Source organism: Mirounga leonina, unplaced genomic scaffold (assembly GCF_011800145.1).
Source record: "Mirounga leonina isolate KUSES-001 unplaced genomic scaffold, KU_Mleo_1.0 Mir_126, whole genome shotgun sequence".
NCBI classification, from domain to species: domain Eukaryota; kingdom Metazoa; phylum Chordata; class Mammalia; order Carnivora; family Phocidae; genus Mirounga; species Mirounga leonina.
In genome coordinates this window covers 17,153,766-17,179,588 of record NW_023270314.1, presented here as the reverse complement: position 1 = coordinate 17,179,588, position 25,823 = coordinate 17,153,766, and the positions used below count along the sequence as shown (strand labels likewise).

Below are 25,823 nucleotides of genomic sequence, written 5' to 3'. Positions count from 1 at the left end.
CTGAAATCACTATGTTAATTTGTATGAATCAAATAGGTTTAGAAATTTACACTTTTCTCTTTCTTTCCCAGTTATCTGTATATGCATGTTGCTTTATTAATACAAGCTTTTAGATTAGGTTTTTTTGGCAATGAGTAAAACTTCTTTAAGAATTTCTTTTCCTGGGGCACCTGGGTGGCTCAGTCAGTTAAAGCGTCTGCTTTGGGCTTAGGTCATGATCCTGGAGTCCCAGTATCGAGCCCCTCATCGGGCTCCCTGCTCGGCGGGGAGTCTCCTTCTCCCTCTGCCCTTTACCTGCTTGTGTGCTCTGTCTCTCTCTCGCTCTCACTCGCTCTCAAATAAATAAATAAAATCTTAAAAAAAAAGAATTTCTTTTACTGTGGCTGAGTCTTTCCACCATCTTACTTATTCTCAAGTTTCTTGTTGAATATTATTTTATTAAATTCAGTTTAATGAAATAATTTTTCTGTGTTTGCAGGAGGTAGAAAATGAAATCAAAGTCTTAATAATAGATACTGTACATCTTATGTCATTTTGTATTAATGCAGCTGTACTATAATCTCTTTGCAGTCTTTTGCCCGACTATGGCCCCATTTACATTAAAGGTTTGAGTGTATTTGGTATGTTGAAAAATCATATTGCTTAAGAAGCAGCCATTATAGTGCACTGACTCAGGAGCTGGGCCACCTGGATTCAAATCCCAACAGTTACTTTGTAACTGAGATATTTTCATCTGTTAAGTAGGAATGATAATGCTACCTAACTCATAGGGTTATTATGAGGATTAAGTCACTTAAAGTGACTGCTGGACTATTATGTCACTTATTTTTATTTTTTGAGAGAGAGTACGTTTGGAAGGGCAGAGGGAGAGAGGGAGAGAGAATCTTAAGCAGGCTCCACGCCCAGTGTGAAGCCCAACGAGGGGCTCCATCTCACAACCCTGAGATCATGACCTGAGCCGAAATCAAGAATTGGATGCTTAACTGACTTGGCTACCCAGGCACCCAAGTATTAAGTCACTTAAAATAAATGACTGCTTAGAGTAGTACCTGGCACATGAGTGCTTTTAAAATGCTTACTACCACTTTTATTATCCTCATTATTGTTATTTATTTTCCTTAAGAGAAAGTGATATTGTCCATATCCTTTCCCATGAAACAGCCATATTTTAAACCAGAATTTTAAAGACCCAAGCTCTAAATAACTGGGAGTAGAAATTTACTTCTAAATTTGGGATTGCTTATAATGGGTAGAAAATAATAAAGGTACTAAATTCTGCTGTCAGTAACACAGAATTAGCATTCTAAGTTGTGATTATTATAGTTACAGATTTAAGCCTTCTGCTATCCTATATTGAGGGTCAGGAGACCCATGACCTACTTTGGACTCTGCCACCTCCTTTCTGTTGACCTTGAACTGGTTGTTTCCCTTCAGTAGGCATCGTTTTCTCTTAATTATAAGGTGAAATGAATTGATTAGTTGTGAAGGTCTACTAGTTTATATATCTTGACTTAAATTTTTCATCAATGTGAAAACAGCTAAGATGGATAAAGCCAGTCCAAAAATATTTTAAGCCTCAAATTGAAAGCTTTCGTTAGTTAGTTGACGTTAAAAATGCAGTGCTCATGAAGAGAACTTAAAAACGATGCATATTTTTAGTTTCATGAGAAGGCTTTGTTTTTTGTTTTCCAAATACTTGATTATTTTGGAAATCACAAATTTTTATTTTATGTCACATATATACTTGTTCTATAACTGAAGTCCATCACTAGTATTTGAACAGTAAGGTGGTGTTTCAGAATGTCGCTTGGAGTAACAAGACTTAGGTTTTTAAATATTTGGGTATATTTTATGTTGGAACATTTATAAATCCTTTAACTTAATATATACTCTAAGACTTTGTGAATAACCATGACTTTCTCTGATATTTCTTAGCTTTTTTTTTGGTCTGTAAGCTGCTTTGGCAAGGCAGTATAATAACAAAGAAATACAAATAAAACCAAAATTAGCTAGAAGTAAACAAAGGCTTTGGACATTATTGAGGACTATGATAAGTAAATACTTTAAATGAGAAAAAGAAAAAACATGATTAAAGATGAACAACATAAGCACTGTGATCTGGTAGACACTTGAGGTTTATTAGGAATTCATTCAATCATCCTTAGAGTACTGAAACATGGTTTTTATCCTGTAGAATACACTTGGGCTAGTGTGAGAATTCATACAGTTAATGGTCAGCGGACTTTAAGTTTAAAATCACTAAGTAGTACCTAAAAGAAATCAGGTGAAACATATTCACACAAAAACTTATTCAGTAATGTGCATAGCAGTATTTTTCATAATAGCTAAAAATGAAAACAATCCAAATGTTTATCAGCTGTTGAGTGGATAAATTAAATGTGGTATATCCATAGAATGGAATATTCAGCCATAAAAAGGGATAAAATACTGATGCATGCATGCTACAATATAGATGAATCTTGAAGATGTTATGCTAAGTGAAAGAAACCAGACACGAAAGGCCATATATCGTATGATCTCATTTATATAGTATATCCAGAATAGGCAAATGCGTAGAGACAGAAAGTAGATTAATGGCCACAGGTGGGAGGAGGAGACAATGAGGAGTGACTGCAAAAAGTACAGAATGTCATTCAGGAGTGATGAAAATACTCTAGAATTAGAAGTGGCACAACTTTGTGAATATACTAAAAAGCACTGAATTATACACTTTAAAAAGGTGAATTTTATGGTATATGAAATTGTATCTCAGTACATTTTTTTAATGTACCATGCAGAGAGAACTGACAAAAAATACAAATAACACTTTATCAGTTTGAAGGCTCTTTTATTTCAAATAAAGATTCGTAAAAATAATTTTTTTTTTTTAAAGATTTTATTTATTTATTTGACAGAGAGAGACACAGCGAGAGAGGGAACACAAGCAGAGGGAGTGGGAGAGGGAGAAGCAGGCTTCCTGCTGAGCAGGGAGCCCGATGCGGGGCTCGATCCCAGGACCCTGGGACCATGACCCGAGCCGAAGGCAGACGCTTAACCGACTGAGCCACCCAGGCGCCCCCGTAAAAATAATTTTTTAAAAAATCACTAACTGGGGCGCCTGGGTGGCTCAGTTGGTTAAGTGACTGCCTTCGGCTCAGGTCATGATCCTGGAGTCCCGGGATCAAGTCCCATATCGGGCTCCCTGCTCAGCGGGGAGTCTGCTTCTCCCTCTGACCCTCCCCCCTCTCATGCTCTCTCTATCTCAATCTCTCTCTCAAATAAATAAATAAAATCTTTAAAAAAAATCACTAACTTACAAACCTCAATCTTAGAGAATTTAAGGATCTTATATGGCCCATTTCTACCTGCAATATTGACAGTCTCTACTTATAATTTATAGGTAATCTGTGTTAATCATCAGTGTTTTTTGATATGCTCGAAGTGTTTAGTAAGGATACTAACTCTAAGTTAAATAACAATTAGTTTGAGTTTTGAGATCAGAATACTTAACCTATGCATGATCGAATAATTTCCCAATTTTATTGATCACTGGGATTAGGAGTAATGAACTTTTCAGTTTCTGACTTTGTGTGCTACGTTCTTTCCTCATTATAAAATATTTAAAAAATCCATTTAAGTGTTTCTGATATATGATTCCATTAACATTAATATTATTAGTGTCTGTTCCTAATAATGCTTTTTTTAAATTGGTAGTCAGCCCATCCTTAGTTACGTCCACCATCATAATTTTTTTGTATCAATGAACACTTACATTACTTGATTATAAATTAGAATTAAACATACAGATACAGATAGGATCTGTGAAGCTACTTTAGTAGTAGTGGTTATGAAATTCTCACCATTGGTGCAAATTTGGGTACGTCTTTAAATTTTTTTCCTGTAGTTTATTACTACCAGATTATAGAGTTAGTCTAGGACTTGCACAGCAGAATGCAAGTTTCATGCAACAGGGACTGGGTCCATCTTATTCACAGCTGGATCTTGTATAGTGCCTGATACAGAGTATTTGGTACTCAGTAAATATTTGTTGGATGGAAATATCTAAGTCAAACAAAAAAGATCTGGTACCTATACTGGAGTGTGCGCGCGCGCGTGTGTGTATGTGTATTTGACCAAATAATACCAAATAAAGCAAAAATAGCCCTAGATATAAAAGTGTACACTATAACTCTAATCCTAAATATGACACTATTTTTACATTTACAACATGAAAGAGAAGGATTTAAGCTCAAATATCGGAGAAGTTTAGGGTCAAATTCTGACCTTGTCATTTGCTTACAGTACATTCTTGGTCATATTACTAGCATTTGAAGCCTCAGTTTCCTCTTCTGTCAATTACATGAGGAAAAATACTACATGTGGTTACTGTGCAATCATAGGAGGTAATACAAATAAAGCTCTTAGTACATTGGCTGGCTCTGTAATTTTAGCTGTTATTATTATTGTAATAATCATTAACATCTGATTCTCAGCTGTTTATAAGTAGTTAATATTTCACTGTTTCATAAATTTAATACCATTTTACTGTTCATTCTTATTAAGAGTCACATGGTTTAGAATTCACCTTGGTTCTCAGAATGTTGATTTCCACTGATCTTGCTGGAACAATTTTCTGCTTTTTTTTTTTTAGATGTTCTCTTTTTTATTGTAAAGATCTTTAATATATTGTGTTTATTATAAATTATTATAATAATTGATTATTATGGTCAGTGATTAATGGGCAGTCTCTGAATGAATAGTTCAGCAGATGACCAAGACACTCTTAAGTCACTGGCAATATAAGTGAATTCAGGTATCATCACAATGGTAATTTTTGTTGTTACTGCAGATGATAATAATATCCTCACTTTTTATTGTTTTTTCATTCATTAGTACTGAAAGTTTAGTTTTACAGATTTTATTTAGTTCAGGATTGGACCAAGCATTTTTGTAGCTAGAAGTTCATGTTTGTAATTAGTTTAGTCACACTGATAACTTTGATTAAAAATAACTGTCCTTTTAAATAAATGGTAATGTTTAACCTGGTTGAGAAAATACTTTTTGTCATTTGAATACTGTTTATTTTCAGGGAACATTTTACCTTTTAAAAATCAAGTGTTTTGTTTATTTTTTTAGCATACCTCCAGATAATCTCTCTATTCAAGAATTTCAAAGAAATGAAAGTATTGATGTTGAGGTGAGGAAGCTATTTAAAACATTTTCCCATAACCATTTGTGCAAACCAAATAGTAGAAATGTTGAAACTATAAAATTGCTAAGAGAAGAAGTAAAGTGATAGGTTTAAGATTGAACCTAAAAGCAGTAAAACTCTCACAAAGATTAAAGGTTAGTTTTGAAAGCACTGACATGATTTCCTTATTTTGTTAGCTTTTAGTCTAAATACTCAGTTGTGTCCATTTAATAATTTAAGAAAGCAGTTGATTCAGTAAAATCTATTGGTTATTGAGCATGTATTTGAGAGTTTGCTCTATAGTTTGGCAAACCAGGTGTTGTGGTTCAAAATTATAAGTTGTTTAGAATTTTTTTTAAGTACGCTCTGTGCCCAACATGGGGCTTGAACTCATGACCCTGAGATCAAGTGTCACACAGTCTTCCGACTGAGGCAGCCAGGCACCCCTAGATTTCCGTTTTTAACCAGAAGTAGATAGAGCCTCCAGAACTCTGGAGGCACATAATGAGTGTTTTTTAAAGAATATATTTTTTTTATTGTAAATGGAGTTTAAAGAAGTCGTTTTTGGTTATGGGTTTTTTGTTGGGGAAGGTGTTTTGATGATTTTCCTTTAAGTGGGATAAAAGATCCTTTAAGTAAATAAGTTAACTACTTTGAAGTGTACATGAAAAGTATATGCATCATGTACATATAAAATATTGCCTTTTGTCCATTAGTGTTTTTCTTCTTTTTCTTCAAAGGGCAAAATAACACATTATATGTTAGAAATGAGCTATTCAGCAAAAATGAATATAACTTTACTTTCTCTTTTGGCTTGTTTACAGTTCTAAAAAGGTGATTTAACTTTTATTCTTAATTCTGTTTCGGATATTTTATTCTAACATGGATACATTTCATGTGAGATCAACATATATTAAAATGGCTGCATAGTAAACAGTTTATAGGATTGACTGTTTTGTAATTGACTATAAAAAATAAAATAAATTTATTGTTATTATTACTAAGACAGATGAAGGAAGTAGGCTACTCATCCACTCATCCTGTATGTTAACATTAAAATATTTATGTAGTTAATTAAGGAAGATTCTTTAATCAATTTTCTTTTAAAATAAAATTTAGATTTTACTGTAGAAATTGTGATTTGATTGGTCTTCTTCAAGAAAAAAAATGCATTTGAGTTTGCCTCTTTTGTTTTAGGTAGTTCAGCTTATCAGCACTGAGATACTACCTTATGCCAATTTTATTCCTAAGGAATTTGTCGGTCAGATAATGACTATGCTTAATAAGGGCTCAATACATTCTCAGTCATCTTCATTTACAGGTATGTTATTTTAATGATTTATTAAAAATGTTAGTAAGTATTGAAGTACTTTGGAAGAAGCTGATTGTAGAAATGTTTAGTCCTGTGATTGTGGTAAAATGTAAACTGGAGAATAGTAGGGTAAATTTTAAGAATGTAATAGAACATTAAGTTTTATGAGGGGAAAATGTGAATATTCTGTGAATTATGTGTTATGAATTAAATTGCAGAGCACTTAGGAAATCTGCCTAAGTCACTGTTGGCTGACACAACTTAACAGTTTTGTGAAGTCATGAATTATTGGGAAGTAATGAGTGTATATTCTGCCACCTAGCAGTTGGCTAACTTCTTTGAGTCTCCATTTTATCATCTGTGAAATGAAGATATTAGTATCAGTCACTCAGAATTATAAATTACAGTTAGTCAGTTAAAACAAATAGATGCCTTAACATTTGTTAATGGAACTAAATTTAGTAAATTCTTAACCATGTGCAGGGTATTCTGCTAGAATGTTACCTCTTTCCTCACAGTATTTCTATGAGGATAGTTTCCACCATATTGCAGAGGGGAAATGGGTTGAGAAAGGTTGGAAAAATTATCCATAATCTAAACGCTGGAAGCCAAATTCATCCTTAAAAAGAACTCCATGCTCCTTTTCATTTTATCATGCTACTTTATTGGGAGATAGTACTTAAATTGCTTTTTGCTATTATTTCTCTTTTTCTAAACCTGTGCTCAATTGTTAAATATAATTGTGGTATCATAACATGATTTTTCTCTGAGATGATTAAAAAAGTATAAATTTGTGCCATGCATATCCTTAATCCCCAGAATTTACCAGAGCCATGACTAACTTCTGTGGAACTGTGCTAAACACTTTAAAAAGCATTTAAATGTGTACAGTTTGGCCACTAGATGTCTCTCATATTGCTTACTTCACAAACTACAGTAGTTCTTTTCTCAGCCCAGTGATAAAGTGATAAAAGTGATCTGATAAAGTGCAGATATAACGAAATAAAAATCTCAGAAAAAAAAATTAAAACCTACTTATGTTAATACAGTCAACTTTTTATTATTAAGAGTATATAAAAATTTCTAGATACATTTTTATAAAAAGGAATTTATTAACAATATTTATAATCAGATGTAAATATTTTAAGCTAAATAAGAACTACTGAATTGCCATGTATACTTTTTCAAGCAGTTTCTGATGATACCTCTTGCCATTTATAGTACTAAATATACCAACATAAGGAAGGTACATGGACCTCCTTTGCTATAGGACACAAACTTCTCAGTTTGAACTTGGAGGGCTTTTTTAAACGTATATATAGAGTTGGTCCGTGCTAAACTGGACCAACCTATAAAGACTTAGGTTCCAGTCATCATTTTTGGTCCACCACTCTTAAGTATGACCTGATAGCCAAAGCTTTCAGAGAAAATCTTCCAACACAAAAGAGAAAAACCAAAACAAATGAATAGGGAGTAAAAGAAACTCAGAGGAAAGGTAAATTCAGGGCCACAGAAACATTCTGTCCCCAAAAGCACAATTATAATTAGGATCTTCAAAGAGTTAAAAGATTTTACATCCATGAAACAGAAAATGCTATTAAGGAGCAATCATTACAAGAAAGAGTTCATAGAAACTAAAAATGTGATCACTGAAATAACAAGTCCAGTGAAGGGTTGCAAGAAAATATAAGGAAATAACCCAAAAGCAGAGAAAGACAAAAAAGTGAGCACTATGACAAGAAAGTAAGAAAATGAATCGAAGAGGTCTAACATCTGACAGTGGGTCTTCCAGAAAGAGAAAATATAGGGCAAAGCTAAAAGGAAATTATCAAAGACATAAACCAAAGAAATCAGTCTCCAGATTAAAAATGGTCACTCAGTAACCAGAGAGTGAAAGAAAAAAGATCCACAAGAAGATCCACAGATTTCATGTTGTCATGAAATTTCAGAGTACTTGGGCTAAAGAGAAGATTTTACAAGATTTCAGAAAGAAGAGAAAAAAGGCCAACACAAAAGAATTTTGTCAAGATGATACTGGACTTCTCAGTAGCAGCATTGGATGCTAACAGACATTGATGCAGTGGTTTCAGAGTTATAATTGGAAAGGATTTTTAACATGGAGTTTCATACGTAGGCCCATCGTTGTCAAAGTATAAGCGTAGATGGTAATTCTCAAGTGTCAGCATGCATTATAATCAGCTGCAAGGGCAAGCTACTGCTGGGCTGTATTCTCTGAGCTTCTGATTCAGTAGGTCCAGGGTGGGATATGAGAATTTGTATTTCTAACGAGTTCTCTGGTGATGCTGATGCTGCTAGGTACTACTCTTTGAGTACCACAGAAAAGTAATGACATTTTCGGAAGTGCAAGTTCTGAAAAATTTTACTTCCTAGTCAGTCTTTCTCAGGTACTTCAGAATGTGCTCCATGAAAACAAAGGAGTAAACCAAAGAAACAGAAGGCATGGATCTAGGAAGTGGGGTAGAAAACAAGAGAGAATAAAAACAATTCTGAGGATGTGGCAAAGACTAGTTCGAGGATATAGCTGGACAGCAGGTCTGGAGAGCAGCTAGTCCACACTAGAGCAGAGATCTGGCTCTGGGAAAGATGTTGCCAAGAAGAAGGAAGAAAGGGAGGGAGGAAGAAGGAAGAAAGAGTATCACCAAGTACGACCTTGTGGAAAACTATTGAGAAGTATTTTATATGCTGTCAAAGGGTATAAAAAGACAAAGATAAGAGAAATATTATGTAGAAGTGATGACAGTGGACAGTCTTGCCTTGTTTTTGATCTTGCAAGGGGGAAAATTGCTATATATATGCTGTTAGCTATAAGTTTTTCATAGATGCCTTTCATCAGTTGAATTTCCTTCCATTTCTAGTTGGCTAAGAGTCGTTATCATTAAGGTTATTAATTTAACCTTTCGTTAACCATTAAAAATTTTTAATTTTACAGAAGCAGAGATTGATATTCGTTTGAGAGAGGAATTTTCTAAAATGTGTTTTGAAACACTGCTCCAGTTTTCCTTCAGTAACAAAGTCACAACACCTCAAGAAGGCTACATCTCACGAATGGCACTCTCAGTGCTTTTAAAGAGATCTCAAGATGTGCTTCATCGTTATATAGAGGATGAAAGATTAAGTGGTAAATGCCCTCTTCCAAGGTATAAATTTTATTTTATAGATAAAGGAAATATGTTATCATAGTTACTAATAATAAAAAAGCTCTAAGCATCAAGTTGTTTTTATAAGTGATTTGAACGTAACCTGAAGCTGTTTATAATTTTATTCATTTTATACAGTGTAAATATTCATAAGTTTTGCTGCAGATGTATTAGTGTATTTTATTATGGGGTGCTCTTTCAGACTCCTTATGGAGGGTAAATAATATATATGTACCAAATTTCCTTTTTGGATTTAAAAGAAAATTTTGAATTCTAAAATATATCGTCTTAAGGATTTCTGGATAAGGACTTGTGGATCCATATGAGCACATGAGTATGAATCTCTCTAGAGAGACAATAATAGATGAATCATACTCTAGGAACTTCCTAGGTTGTTTTACAGTTATTTTTAGATTTCTCTATAAGTCAGCTAGCCATGTCTTAGATCTTCTTGTCATCTGATTTGCTTAATTAAGCCCTTGTTCCTGAACTAACTTGCTTACCATTTAGTCAAGCTGTGTCGTAGAATGGACTCTAGGCCTTTCTGCTAAGCTAAGACTAATCAAAGTTGGGGTAGAAATCAGAATTCATCAAAAAATGCAATCATAAATTAGGGTTATGTCACCAATCTATTTTTTAATGTGGGAATTAGAGTTTAAGGCAAAACAAATGAAACAAAATAATGTTGGAAGACAAAGTTGTCAAAGTCAGGAAAGAGTTACGAAAATCATTATGGGTTCCATCTCATATAAGGTAGTATTGGAGAGGTAAATCACCAGCCCTAAATCTTTGTGTACATTCTTATTTACATAATAAAATTTTGGAGTGAGAATTGACTTGTCAGAATATAAAGACATTTTAAAAGCTTTTGATATGTATTACAAATTCCCTACCAGAGATTTCTACCAATTTGCATTATGATTTATTTTATCTTTTAAAATTTGATGAATGAAAAATAGTTACATAGTAGTTTGCTGTTGTTATTTTTTTTAATTATCAATGCTATTAGTCATTTATATTTCTACTTTTGGGGTCCAACTGTATTTTGAATTTCTAAAACATAAATTATACCTCTTCCTATTCAGATTTATATGCGAAAGTTCCAAAGACAGGTGTTGGTAATTTGGTTATGGGCATAATTGAAAATTGATTTATCAAAATTATCTCTGAAGTATACTCGGAAAAGCAGTAATAAAGTTGTTTTGCTTTGGATATTTTTATTTATTAGATTATAACATTATTTGATTTCAGAAAGCAATTTTTCCTTGTTTATGTTTTTAGTGTTTATTGCTTTTAAATTGAGTCTTATTTATAGTTGTCCTATAAAGTGTTATATCGTATCATCCTGTGTTTGACTCAGTATCATTACATTATTTTCTAAACTACATCGCAACACAATAACATTATCTTCTATGCTTAAAAAGGGAGACTTGAAATATACTCTGTCATAATATTAGAAAAATCTTTTTTGGGGGCACCTGGGTGGCTCAGTTGGTTAAGCGTCTGCCTTCGGCTCAGGTCATGATCCCAGGGTCCTGGGATCAAGCCCCGCATCGGGCTCCCAGCTCTGCAGGAAGCCTGCTTCTCCCTCTCCCACTCCCCCTGCTTGTGTTCCTGCTCTCGCTGTCTGTCTCTCTGTCAAATAAAGAAATAAAATCTTAAAAAAAAAAGAAAAAAAAGAAAAATCTTTTTTTGTAGAATAAAAACACAGATTCGTATCAGGACTGAGGAGACTAGGTAGGGAGAAAGAAGGGAATCAAGCTACTCTTGTTGATCCTTTACTCCCAAGTTCATTCTTCATTGCTAACATCTCCAAATAGTACTGCCTTAGGATTAATTTTGAGCATATTTCTTTTGTTGTATTAGAAAGTTAAATAAGTTCTATTGTAATTTTTTTCCCCACCCCAGCACTATTGTAAATTTTTTTTAAAAGATTATTTATTTGAGAGAGAGAGAGAGTACAAGGGTGGGGGGAGAGAGGGAGAGAGAGAGAGTCAAGCAGACTCTGCGCTGAGCTCAAAGGCCAACATGAGCTTGACCTTATGACCCTGAGATCATGACCTCATGACCCTGAAATCATAACCCTGAGATCACAGTGAGGCTAAAACCAAGTGTTGGATCATGACTTCATGACCCTGAAATCATAACCCTGAGATCACAATGAGGCCGAAACCAAGTGTTGGACGCTTAACCAACTGTGCCATCCAGGCATCCCTGTACTATTGTAATTTTAAATGTCCTTCTAACAGCATGATAAAATATATGCCAGGAGGTAGTAGTCGTCTTTATTTCCATTTAAATTTTGGTAAATCCTTTTTAGCACTAACTAGTTAAAAAGGAAAAAAAACCCCACTTTTGTAGAGAAGCTTTAAAAGCATGTATAAAATGTCTTAAATTTAAATAATTATGTTAAATATCTTACAAATAAATTTGGATTTGCCTGAATAGATGCCCCCGTTTGAAATTGATAACTTATGATAAGAATAACTCTAAATCTTATTTGTACACTGAAGTACATATTAATAAAATAATTTTTCTTTTTAAGAATTTAAAACTAACATTAACTTTGCATTGTATTGTGTCCAGTATTTTTCCAAAGTACATCTACTTGTATAAACCTAGTAAAAAACACACATGGCATATCTTAAAATCCTGATGGAAATAATTTCCCATCTCTTTTTTAGGCAACAAGTAACAGAAATCATATTTGTTTTAAAAGCGGTCAGTACTCTCATTGATTCACTTAAGAAAACTCAGCCTGAGAATGGTAAGTGCTTAGAAACTCAGTTATTCTAAACTCATAGCATTTATGTTCTATTTCTGATGTACTTCTCTATTATTATTATTAAGTTAACTAAATTTTAGGAACATAATAGCTATTAGACTTTCTTTTTTCCAGTCCTTATGACAGCAAAGAATCAAGTCCATTAGGATGTCAATTAAGTAAAATTAATTTGTAATGTTTAGCTTCTTTATGTTAAATAACAGTTTGGTTTTTTTTTTTTTTTTAAGTTGGTCTGAATTCAGGATGTTGCATGGATAATTCATAGTTCATATATTTTTAATGTAGAACATTACTGAGATTTTGGGTAGGTGTAGGCTTCCATCCTACATGTGTACTGAATTACAGTGTAAGTATAAACTGTACAACTTTGAATCATTTTATAGCTTTACCTCATTTGTTTCCCCTTTCTGTAACTCATTCCTCTTCTGTCCATATTTTGTTATTGCCAGAAATGATTTTTCCAAAAGTGCAGCTTTGATCATTCATTTTCCCATCTTTGTGGAACAAAAAATTTTCATTTACCATTACCTACCAAATGCAAAGAGTACTGTTGTCAGACCACATTAGATTTATGGTTTATTTCCACTAGACATCATTTTTCCTATTTTCCCACCAAACTAAAATTCTCAGTCTACCCAAGTATTCCCAACCTTTTGCTTATTTCATTCTCCTGCCTGCATCTACCTAGTTCAAATAGCACTCCACTTTTAAGCCTTGTTTTTAATCCTGAATGGTGAGTGATTTCTCTTTTTATTGAACTCATAGCTGTTTTATATATACCTTTGTCTTAAAGCACTCCATATGTATTACAGTTACACACATACATGGCTCAGTTCCTTTAACTTGTAAACTTCTTGAGAGGCTTTTGGGGCCATGTTTTGCTCTATTTTGAATCCTCTGCATTGCAATGCAAAGTGGTTTGTTCGAGGACAGGCTAAAGAGCTGGCACCAGAATATGAGTTAATTGTGTCACTGAACACAGTGGTTCAGTTGACATTTTTTATACAACAAGCCTTTGTTAAAGAAGGAGTGTGTTGATTTATATTCTGGCCCAAGCACCTTAGCCGACTGGCACTTTAAGCAGCATTACTTTTAATACCCAAGAAGGAGGTTCCTAATAAATGCCTTATAAATGAGCCCTAGGATATTTGTTCCTGGCAGTTATTATATAATAAAAGTAAATACATATTTTTCTGTTTTCAAAATTTACCTTTGGCCTAGAAAGGGTGAGTATTATACTAAAAACCTTAAGGAGCAATAGATTTATATTTATTCAATCCAAAGGAGGGGGTAGAATTTGTAAGAAAATTGTGGGAGCAATATTCTGACTTCATCCCATCAAGTTCAAATTTGAGTTCTCTTTTTTTTTTTTTTTTAGATTTTATTTATTTATTTGACAGAGAGACAGCGAGAGAGGGAACAAAAGCAGGGGGAGTGGAAGAGGGAGAAGCAGGCCTCCCGCTGAGCAGGGAGCCCGATGTGGGGCTTGATCCCAGGGCTCCGGGATCATGACCCGAGCCGAAGGCAGACGCTTAACGACTGAGCCACCCAGGCGCCCCCAAATTTGAGTTCTCTTAAAAAATGTTCTGGTTGATCTTTCAGAGAGGGAAACCATGCATTAACTTCCTAGTGACCAGTAAAATCTTTATTAGATCATAGGATAGAATTGGATTCTTAAAAATATATTTAAAACTTAAACAGGAAATTCTCCAATTCCCATGTTATTGCTATAGATGTATTAAATATAACCAGTGTATTTGGATGCATAGTGCTTGCATTTTGTAGGAGATTAAGACAGCTGTCAAGAATTTAAGCAGAATTTGTCAGTAACCTTTTTTTACCCTTTCTTTCCTTTCCTTTTCTTTTCTTCTTCTTTCTTTTTTTTTTTTTACAAAGCCAGTGGGCCATGAATAGGGAAGTGCGGTAATGATAGATGATTTAACTTATTGTTAAAAATTGTCTAAGAGAGTTTGAATTCTGGCTCTGAACATATGAAGTGAAAATTTGAATTAAATGTAACCATAAATGATGATGATGATATTGTAACATATTAAAAACCTATGATAATCTTCATTAAGAAACAGGAAAAAAAGGAGGTAACTTAGAAAAAGCCAGGCCTTTCCAGTGGAAATATGTTGGATTGCTCATAGCCAGTCCAAAATTAATTCAGGAGGATAGGTATAAGGTTTGGAACCAATGTATACCCAACATTTGTTTAGGACATTTGTCATTTGTTTTAGGGCTTTTTAGAGGGAGAGAAGACATTTGTTGGACTTATTTTTAATTTGGGGGAATTTTGTTTTTATTGTTTTATTTGATCTTTACTTCAAAATTTGATAGGTAGTAACCATATACATGGTTCAAATATTCAAAAACATAAAAAGACATACAGGGAAAAGTTTAAAGATCATCTTTACCCTATTTTAGATCTGTCTAGTTCTTCACTCACCATAGGCAACCATTTTTATTAGTTTGTAGATCGTTCCATAAGTTTATTATGTATACTCCAGTATGCCCCCAATTTTAAACATAAATGAATATACTTAATAGACCCGCATTATATCTACTGTTCTGAAATCTCTGTTTTTCTCCACTTCATGTAATAGAGAGATTCTTCCATATAATTGCATACGGCTTTTTCATTCCTTTTTGATAGGTAGTCCAAGGTGCCCACCAAGATATATAGTGGGTTTTTAAAACAATATTTTAATTTAAGAAATTTGAGTAACTTCCCCTGAGTTTAAGATGTGATCTTAAACAGTGTATTTTTGTATTTTCCTGTAATAAACCAAGAATTAATTTTGTCAGTTGACTCCATCTGGGGCAATCTAGGTAGGTTTCAATCTGTGTAACCCCTCTTTTTTTGATAGTAAAATACACATAAACATTTATAATCAGCCATTTTTAAGTGTACAGTTCAGTGGTATTCAATACATTCATAATAGTGTACTGCCATCAGCACCATCCATCTCCGTAACTCTTCTCATCTTGTAACTGGAACTCTACACTTATTAAACGATAACTCCTATTCCCCACTTCTCCCAGCTCCTGGCAACCACCATTCTACTTTCTATCATTATGATTTTGACTACTCTGAGTATCTCATATAAGTTGAAGCATATAGTATTTGTCTTTTGTGGCTGGCTTTTTTCACTTAGTATAATGCCATCATGGTTCATTCATATCATAGCATGTTGGAGAATTTCCTTTTTAAGACTGAGTAATATTCCTGTGTGTGTGTGTGTGTGTGTGTATCTCATGTTTTCCTTATCCATTCATCCACTGGTAGACACTTGGGTGGATTCCACATTTTAGCTATTGTGAATAATGCCGCAATGAACATGTGTGTACAGAAATCTCTTCAAGACCCTGCTTTCAATTCTTTTGAGAATATACCCAGAAGTAGAATTGCTGAATCATATGGTAATTTTATTTTTTATTTTTTTAATTTTTAAATTAATTTTTTTTTATTTTTAAAGATTTTATTTATTCATTTGAGAGAGAGACAGAGACAGAGAGAGCAAAAACGGGGAGAGGCAGAGGGAGATGGGGGAAGCATACTGCCTGCTGAACTGGGAGCCCAACATGGGGCTCGATCCCAGGACCTGAAGATCATGACCTGAGCTGAAGGCAGGTGCTTAACCATCTGAGCCACCCAGGCGCCCCTCTATTTTTTTTATTTTTTGAGGAACCACTATATTATTTTCTACTGTGGCTGTATCATTTTACATTCCCACCATGAGTGAGTAAGATTCTAATTTCTCCACATCTTCATGAATACTTGGGGTTTTTTGTTTTTCCTTTTTGTTTTTGTTGATAGTGGCCATTTTAATGAATAGGCGGGTCATATTGTTGTTTTGATTTGCATTTCCCTCATGATTAGCGATGTTGAGCATCTTTTCATGTGCATAATTGGCCATTTGTATATCTCCTTTGGAGAAATGTGTATTCAAACGCTTTGCAGATTTTTTAATTGAGGGATTTGTTTTGTTGTTGTTGTTGAAGCCTCTCTATCTGCACCTCTGTGATCAGAAGCATCTATCAGAGCACAGATCCCTGGAATTTGAAGGATGGGTCCTTTTTGCCCACCATGGCCTTCTGTAAGCTGTGTGCTAGCCGCTCCAGGAACACGTGCACGTCTCCCAACCACATGGCTAGGAGTGAGGGATGGGTAGCTGCTACTGTGCTAAGACCTGAAACTGACCCAAATCAATCACGATATACTGTCCAAATCTACCTCAGGAAGTTGCAGGCCTTCAGTAGACTCCAGAGTTCCAAAATAGTTGCAGATTCTGCCAATGCAATTGTTGTCTAGGTGGGTAGACAAATTCCTAGTACTTCCTACTCTGCCATTTTTCTAGAATGCTCTCTGTGCAGTCTTTTGTCAAATGGTTAGTGGAAAGTTTCACAGACAACAGCTGGAGCAGACGGTTTAGAACTTCTTAGACTGGTGGTTTTTAAACTGTTTTCTGTCAAGCAGCACAGTTCTTTTTACAAATGAAATCTGATACGGATTCCTAATATATACAGATTAAAAACAGCTCTGGCCTTACATTCCCTCCCTCACCATTACCCATCAGCCCCACTCCCACGCTGAGGAAGCCCCTGTTTGGGTGAAGTAGGGATTACATGAACAGGTCAACATTTCCCAAGATTAGTACTAAGCAGTGAATATTAATGATGATGAGTGAGGTCAGTAGATACTGAATTTAAAAAAGTTCTATAACCAAATTAATTTTGGAAGCCTTGAATTAGATAAAGTTAAACCTCTTCTTTTACTCCAGGTTTTTAATAAATTCGTGTGAATTATGACTCCCCAAAAAGGAAGATAATATATATAACATGTGCCAAATTTACCTGAATATTATTTTTTTTATAAGAAGTATCTTGAAGAACACTAGTTTGAGAAACTTATTCCTTTATTCTCCAACAGAAGTTGAGATAAAGAGAAATTGGAGTGAAAAATAGAATTAAAGTTACTTAGGTATAATACAGTATCCTTTCGTTTTTACTGTACTGCCTCCTAGATCTGAATTTTACTCCGCAAAGTGTCATATACATATACAGTCTAACAAAAATTTGTCAGCTGGTTTTATTCCATATTGTACTCTCAGCAATATGCACAGTACTTCTAGGAAAATAGAAATGTAATACGTGATCTCAGAATATAAGGAAATTATAAACTAATTGGGATATAACCCTTTTGCCCATTCACCAAATAGCATTCAACTATACTAGTTGTCGGTGATAGTGGTGAGGAACACAGACATGTCACTCCCCACTGAAGTTTAAATGTAGTGATATACGTTACAAATTAGGAAGCAGTATAAGAGAAGAATGGATCTGTGTGGTCACTTGAAACTAAAATGAATATCAAGGATGTTACTGGGAAAATCATTTAAATATTTATATTTTTAGCATACAACTGCATAAGAAATTGAGTTTTCTAATTGTTCTTGAAATATATACTACATTGTCTGGCACTTATACTGAAAATGACAAAAGTTTGAATTCTAGGTTACTTTGTCAGCTTCCAAGGCCTTCACAAATTTAAATTATCATTTAAAATGGACTTTATCGAATTTCTTGGTATTGATGGCTCTGCACACTGACCATATGTTTTTCCCTTATATCTTATTAAATATTGTGGGAAATCTTCCAAAGATTTAAAAATAAAAAAAGGGTACAGGCTTGTGGAATCTCCATATTTGGGGATATTTTTCTTTGCCTTGTATTTAGAGGATTGTTTATGTTAATTGCATAATCTCTGCTATTTAAACCCACACATTTTTGAGATTTTATACTTTTTAATTACAGTTGATGGAAATACCTGGGCACAAGTGATTGCTTTATACCCAACTTTAGTAGAATGCATCACCTGCTCATCTGCAGAAGTCTGCTCTGCACTTAAAGAGGCACTAGTTCCTTTTAAGGATTTCATGCAACCACCAGCATCCAAAGTTCAAAATGGAGAATCTTGACCAGCTACAATAATTTTAAAGAAGAAAGCTATCTCAAGAATGTTTGATCCTCAGTGAGTCTTCTATGAGAAGGACATTTCTTACTACAAACAATTCTTGGCAGCTGGTGTTGGCCTCCTTTAAATTACACTTACCTGAGTTCAATAATTCATTTTACAAGCTTACATGTCAACAAAGGCTCCTGAATGAGTAGCAGTGGAAGCCTTTAGTAAGTTAAGCTGATGGAGAGTTAATACTACATCATACCTGCTACTTTATCTTCAACTGGTGATTTAAAAGTGAGCTTATGTACAGTTTGTGGTGTATGTGTTAACGATGTACTTTTTAAAAAGAAAGAAAAGATATTTCATTCAGTCAGATTTATTAGGCTGGTGTTTTTGCACCCTTTTTCAAGTATAAAATTGTACTAAAATTTTATGCAAGATGGTACTGTAACATTCCATATTATCTATAACCAGCCTTTGTAAACAAAGGGAACTGATAAACTTGTGTGTATAATAAATGGTACAGTTCTGTATAAAATAGTTGCATTTATTGTTTAAATTTTTAAAATATTGATAATGTTAAATGCTTGAAGCTGTATTTATTATTAATACAAAATTGTTTGCTTACATTTTTACTTATAATTTGCCTTCTTAAGCAGCAGGTATGCTCACCATATGATCATGCAGTTATCTCAGTGCTTATTTTAAATGTATTTACCAGTGACTATTAAACATCTGACCAGAAAGGTCATGTGAACACAGCAGCAAATAGTTTATGATTTGCTGATTTTGCAACTTTGAAGTATAAGTTATTAACTAAATACATTGGGATATATTGTAGCGCTCTGAATCCATCATACCTCATTTCTTTAAATATCTTTCCCAGCTTTCACATAAATCTGTCTGTTTTTATATTTGGTGTCTGAATTTTAAAGACTTTTCATATTATATTTCTACTGATTTTTTTCCCCCCACTGACTAAGCATTTATCACTGTCTTTGAATTATGACCCAGGCAAGATGATTCCAGATTTCCAAATTTTGCCTGTGAAGTTTTGTTCATTTTAGTGTTTCATTTTGTAATGTCTTCTCAAGAAGAAAAATAACTATGCTAACCCATAAATATAAAATGTGTGTGTATTCTAAAACAATGAGAAGTGTATTTTTGGAGATAGTGAAAAATTTAGAAGTACAGTAAACTTTCTGTCATGGAGTAAATTGCTAATTTTGTTTCACTTTCCTCTCTTAGTGAAGAAGAAAAATGCTCTTGAGTACATTAACTTGTTTCTTAAAAAACTAATTTAGCTTACTGTATTTTTTATTTAATGGATTATTATATTATCATATTTTTCTTAAATTTTCGTAAACGTGAAGATGCAAAGATGTTTAAAACAATGATTAAGAAATCATAATGGTTTCAGTATTATGTTAGTGTGCTGGAAGGCCTTTGATGTTAATAGAATTTATACATTTCAGCCACTCAAATAATTATAAAACTAGAAGATATTAGAATTGAGTAATAGATGAGATACAATTTTGAGGCTATTGTAATTTTGTAAGTATTTAATTTGCACTATTATCTGTAAACATGGTAAGGTCTTTTTTGGAGGGGATATTATTTTTATTTATCTGAATTAATGAATTTCTGTTTTATAATTTCACCTAAAATTAGGGTAAAATATGGCATTTCCTAGATTCTATCTTCAGCATTTTCCTTAAAGTTGTAAAAAAAAAAAAAAAATCAAGCTGTGTATTTAGTTTATTTCCTATATTTGGATATGTTAAATTGAGGATTAGAAAAATCTGAATATCACTGATAGACTAATGAAATAGAATAACAAGGGTAGTATGCCATTTAAGTAACATGTTAAAAATATTGCCATGAATTTACATGAAGTGAAAATGTTTATTCTTGAGAAATAATAGATCAATTGCAATCATAAAAATTATTCTTCAGTGAAAGTTAAACATGAATCAAAGGTATATAGCATACATTTATATAAATTGAATAGCTTTAGCTAATATCATATTAGCTTTCAATATCAGGACTATTCCCTACAGATCAAAGCATAAATGTGTTAATACCATATAATATGGTAATCAGTGCCAGTCTTAGTGACAAGCAAAGTGGACTGCCCCCTTGGTGATATAATTTTACAGGTTTTTTCTCCCAGAATATTTCCTGCCACCCCCAGGAGTCACTACCAGCAATTCATTCCCTTGAGTCAAACATTCCTCTTAGGCTGCATTTTCTAAAATATCCTGATCCCTGGGGAGGTTAACACAGTGCCCTTGTTTTGTTAGTATGAAGTGGGTTCTCTAGTGACTAGGAGCACTGAGCTGTGAAAGATTACTAGATGCTAAGAGATTATAGAAAAGGGAGTTCCCAAGGCTAAGATCACTTTACAGCACAACTGAGACTGTGACTAGTCCTTGAACCATTAGTAATAATGTTCTCTGGAATGCATATTATAAATACAATGAGTTTTAAGCCTCACGTGATCATTTTTTGTCATTGACAGTGCCTATCTTACATAAGATTACCAGACAACAGGTTTATTCCAATGTTGGATTATAATCCTTTCCTGACCTTTTTCCATTATAAAAGAAACAAACTAATTTTCAACTTGAATAGCTGACTTTTTATTTTCCTATAATGCTACCACTGCCAAAAAGGAAAAAAAAATAGGTGATTTTTTAGTGTCTCATTTAGTATTTCTTTATAACTAGTGTTAAAGTTTTGTTAATTTTACTGTATACATTTGTGAGTAGCATTTATTTATTAGGAGCCTGTAGGGGCCAGAAGAAAAAGAAAATGCATAAAAATCTGGCTTAGAGAAAACCACTTTTTACTTGCTTTCATTTTTAATTTTATGATATTAACAGCTGTGTGGTTTTTTTAAAGCGTTTTTATTTATTTTATTTATTTTCAGTTTTTTAGAGAGAGCATGTGAGGAGGGGTGAGGAGGGGTGAGAAGGGGCAGAGGGAGAGAATCTTAAGCAGGCTCTGCGCTGGGCATGCTCCTTTTCAGGACCCTGAGATCATAACCCGAGTGGAAATCAAGAGATGCTTATCAGACTGAGCTACGCAGGTGCCCCAGCTATGTTGTTTATTGCCTGTTTTCCCCCTATATAAGTATTAATTCAACTCTTGCTTTATTCCTTAAGTTATATTTAGCACCAGAAAGAAGAGATGAACAATTTACACATATATTTTATTCTGAAGAATAACACTCATTTTACATTAACTCTATAAAAAGCCAATAACAACTAGGTTGTCTTTTCTCACTGTAACCGTATTTTGCTCATTGTCACAATTTGGTACCACTAGTCCCAGGTAACCATAAAGCAAGCCAAAAGGTCAGTTAAGAAACTGAGGGTGTGGTGGGGGGTGGGCGGAGGGAGCGCCTGGGTGGCTCAGTAGTTAAGCATCTGTCTTTGGCTCAGGTCATGATCCCAGGGTCCTGGGATCGAGCCCCGCATTAGGCTCCCTGCTCCGCAGGAAGCTTTCTTCTCCCTCTCCCACTCCCCCTGCTTGTGTTCCCTCTCTCACTGTGTCTCTCTCTGTCAAATAAATAAATAAAATCTTAAAAAAAAAAAAACAAAACTGAGGGTGTGGGCTACCTGGCTGGCTCAATCAGTAGAGCATTCGACTCTGACTCTTGGGATTGTGAGTTTGCATGTAGAGATTACTTAAAAAAAAAAAAGAAAGGGTGAAACAGCATAGTGTAGAAAACCACTCAAAAGTATTAATTAGGTTGTCATTATTACACTCGTGTTACTGAAGAACAGTTTAGTTATTATATAATGATCCAATATAATATAGTCTTCCCAAATGTAGAATAATTCAGATGGGCAGCCAAATCCTCAAGAGACTACTATAGGTGGAGTCTGTGCAGTCCAGCAGAATACTTTCAGGAAACTGCCTACCTGTGATTGCTATATAATTTAATATTGGAGATTTAGAAGCCACAGAATTAATGTCCAGGCCAAGAATATTGTGAATTAATGTTTTTTTATTTCTACAGATTAGGTTTGGCATTATGGCAGATATGCTGATCTTGTATAAATTACCACATTTTTTTGTGCTTAGTGTTGCTTGGGTGTATATTAGAGTGGATTTTGTTTTTTTGGTTGTTTTTTAAATTACTATTGATGATAACAGGCGTTCATAGCACATGGGGTATGGATTATGGGGACTTTTGTATTATGGGAAATAGTTTTTAATATCAGTATCACTTGAATTAAATTTTTTGTATCTGGCAAGTAGAGTAGTGCTTTCAGTTTGAAAAGTTTTTATAGATTGGGAAAGAAGGGTATAATGTCTTTGTTATCTTGATTTGTTTAAAAACTATTTCAGTTAGGTAAATACCAATCTCTTATAAATCTAGCACTTAATTTTGACATTAGCACTGTTGGCTCTCTTTAAAGATTTTTATTTATCCATTTAGAGAGAGAGAGAGCATGTGTGAGTGGGGGCAGACAGAGAGGGAGAGAGAGAATCTCAAGTAGATTCCTCACTGAGCGGGGAGCCTGACATATAGGGCTTGATCCCACAACCTTGAGACCACAGCCTGAGCTGGAATCAATAGTCAGCTGCCTAACCAGCTGAGCCACCCAGGTGGCCCAGTGTTGGTCCTCTTTAAAGGCGCTCACAGTGAGTCCTCTTGAGAATATAAACACTTAGGAATCTTGACTTGTTGTGAGGCAGTGAGGAGCCCAGGCTCTCCCTCTTCTTTAACCTTAGGCATGTGTAAGGGGTACCTGGCTGGCTCAGTCAGTAGAGCATGCAACTCTTGATCTGAGTTTGAGCCCCATGTTGGGCATAGAATTTACTTAAAAATAAAAAACAATAACAACAACAAAAAAACCCCAGTAAATCATAACTTTAGGCATGTGAACTTTTCAAAGCCTCTATTATTTAATCTCTAAAACAGAGATGATAATTAATGAATTACTAATTCTTTGGAGAAAACACATAGTTTGGATTTAGATATGATTTTCTAATGACATTGTTAGGTTAACTGTTCAAGTTTTTGATAAATTTATTACTCTATCTTAAGAACTTTGACTGTATGTTTTTCTCCTTTTTTTTCCTGCATCCTTTCTTTCCTTTGCCTTCCCTCCTTTTAAAAAAAATTCTGGTTGGGGCACCTGGGTGGCTCAATCGGTTAAGCGGCTGCCTTCGGCTCAGGTCATGATCCTGGGGTCCTGGGATCAAGCCCCACATCCGGCTCCCTGCTCAGCGGAGAGCCTGCTTCTCCCTCTCCCTCTGCCTGCCACTCTGCCTACTTGTGTTCTCTCTCTATCTGTCAAATAAATAAATAAAATCTTTAAAAAAAAAATTCTGTTTACCTTATCATCTTTTTTATACTTCCGCTAGTTTTTTCTCCTTTTCATTCCTTTTATTTTCTGCCTCTTCTGTTCCAGCTCTTCCTTTAGTTTCACCTTTACTTTGTTCAAAAGAAGCAGAGCTGTTAGTGGTAGGACCACTGCCAACTGTCTTTTTATTAAGTGAGATTCTGGAAGTACCTTCTGCTTTGGCCACTATTACTTTTTTGCCAAGGTGAAGTCCCCCTGCCATTTCAAAATAGCTGAACAAGTTCAAGTAATGACTGTAGCTTCTGCTATCTTTCTGAAACCACAGGATTCAGCAGCCAGGATGCTCACAAATGGGATGGCTATAAATACGATGAATTCAGCAGCTCAACTTGGAACAATCATGTCTTTTCTGTTATATGGATAGAGATTTATACCACTTTTCTGAGAGTCTTTAAAATCTGTTTAAATGAGGTTTTGAAAATTATTTTATCTTTTTTTTGGAGGGGGGTTTTCTTTGTTTTTAGAGGCAAATGCTTTGAATTATTAGCTTTATGTTATCTAAATATTATTTATAATACTTATACTGCCTATTTTCAGAAGGATTTGAGGCAGCATATTGCCCATATATTTCAGCTGTTTCTAATTTTCTGTTGCAAACAGTATTCTTTGGAGAAGAGCTACAGTACTTATCTCCAAGTCTTTCTAGAGTGTATTTGGTATCCCTGTGCTTAGTGCTTACAGTGACACAGAGGTCAGTTGAAACGTTCCTAATTACACTATAGGATTGAATCTAGCCCCTCAGTTAAGAAAAAAAGTAATTTTTTTACCTTTGAATTCTGAGGCCATTTCACTTGCTGCAAATGTAGTTACATTAAATTTTATTTTAAACTAACATTCAGTAAGGAATGCAACCAGGGAAGATCTGCTAAACTGTGCCATTATTTGAGAAACTATTACAATATAATAACAACTCCTTCTTTCTATGAAGTTTTACTAGATGGAAGAAAAATTCCAAGGCTATAACATTGCAATCTTATTCTTTTTATCTAGAAAAATAAAATAGAATATTAGGCTTCAGACCCAACTGTGCAAATTGCATTTGCTTTCCATCTTTTACTACCTCTGTGTCATAATTTTAACACATAACATAGAACTCCTGTCTCTTAGGCAGTTACCATATGGTGTTTATGTCAGACTGGATATATTTATCTAATTTTGTGAGATTCTTTTTTAGCTCCCAACACAGTTCTTGAAAGTAATACTGCTGTTGTTACACTTTCTCCTTACAATTTTTATGTTGTTGAGATGTATCAGTTATATATTATAATCATGAAAGTCTTTTGGCCTCAAACCCAAGTTTTCTTTGTGGCCTAGGATAGATTTTTCACAAAAACTGCATAGTTATAGCTGTGATTACATAGATTTTTAATTTGCTTTACAGTTACCACTCAGCACGATTCTAGGTTTTTAATTATGTTCCAGCACTACTAGTTTTCTCAGTGTAACTTAAAATCATAACTACTTTGACAATTTACTTTCAGATCTGATATATGATTCATTTTCTTCTTTAATATACTTTGTGTTTACTTTCTCATCCCCATTAGGTTCAACACATTAGAGACACCCCACATAATTGGCTCTGGTTAAAGACTTCATAAGTAATGATTCAAATATGTTTAGGATGGTTTATATATGGTCAAATTGGAAAAACTTTTATAAAATGGAATAATAGGGATGTGTTTTGAGAGCTTTGTTGAAACTATTAATATGTAAAATAAAAATTAAAAGAATATTCAATCAGAAGAACATTATGAAGTATTTCTCAGCTGTTTGGAAAGAAAGTAGATTTAGAACTTTATGTAAAAATTCTAGGTCAAGTAAAAAAACAATCCTCGTGTGGATTAGACCCTTTTAATCATTTATTTTGTTTTATAAGCATTCCTATTTATTTTTAATTTAGTGAGGCTGATACTGAGATGGCCTGTCTATAGCAATGTCAGACCACCCCTCTACTTCTCAAAGAAAAACAGTTTGTTTTAAAATTTCTTTTTTGAGAACATGAATTGTGTAATAAGTGTATAGTATACTGAA

The 25,823-nt window shown here is 34.0% G+C and overlaps 1 protein-coding gene across 2 annotated transcripts in view; it reads left to right on the top strand.

Moving 5' to 3' along the window:
* Positions 1–19,499, top strand: part of MON2 (MON2 homolog, regulator of endosome-to-Golgi trafficking) — a 102,338-nt gene extending 82,839 nt beyond the window's left edge. For both annotated transcript variants that reach the window (XM_035002246.1, XM_035002245.1), the window contains 5 exons: positions 5,137–5,197; positions 6,389–6,512; positions 9,454–9,661; positions 12,346–12,428; positions 18,264–19,499. In XM_035002246.1, the coding sequence (XP_034858137.1) occupies positions 5,137–5,197; positions 6,389–6,512; positions 9,454–9,661; positions 12,346–12,428; positions 18,264–18,427 (640 nt within the window). In that variant the 3' untranslated portion in view covers positions 18,428–19,499. The remainder of the gene's footprint in view (positions 1–5,136; positions 5,198–6,388; positions 6,513–9,453; positions 9,662–12,345; positions 12,429–18,263) is intronic.
* The last annotated feature ends 6,324 nt before the right edge of the window (positions 19,500–25,823 follow it).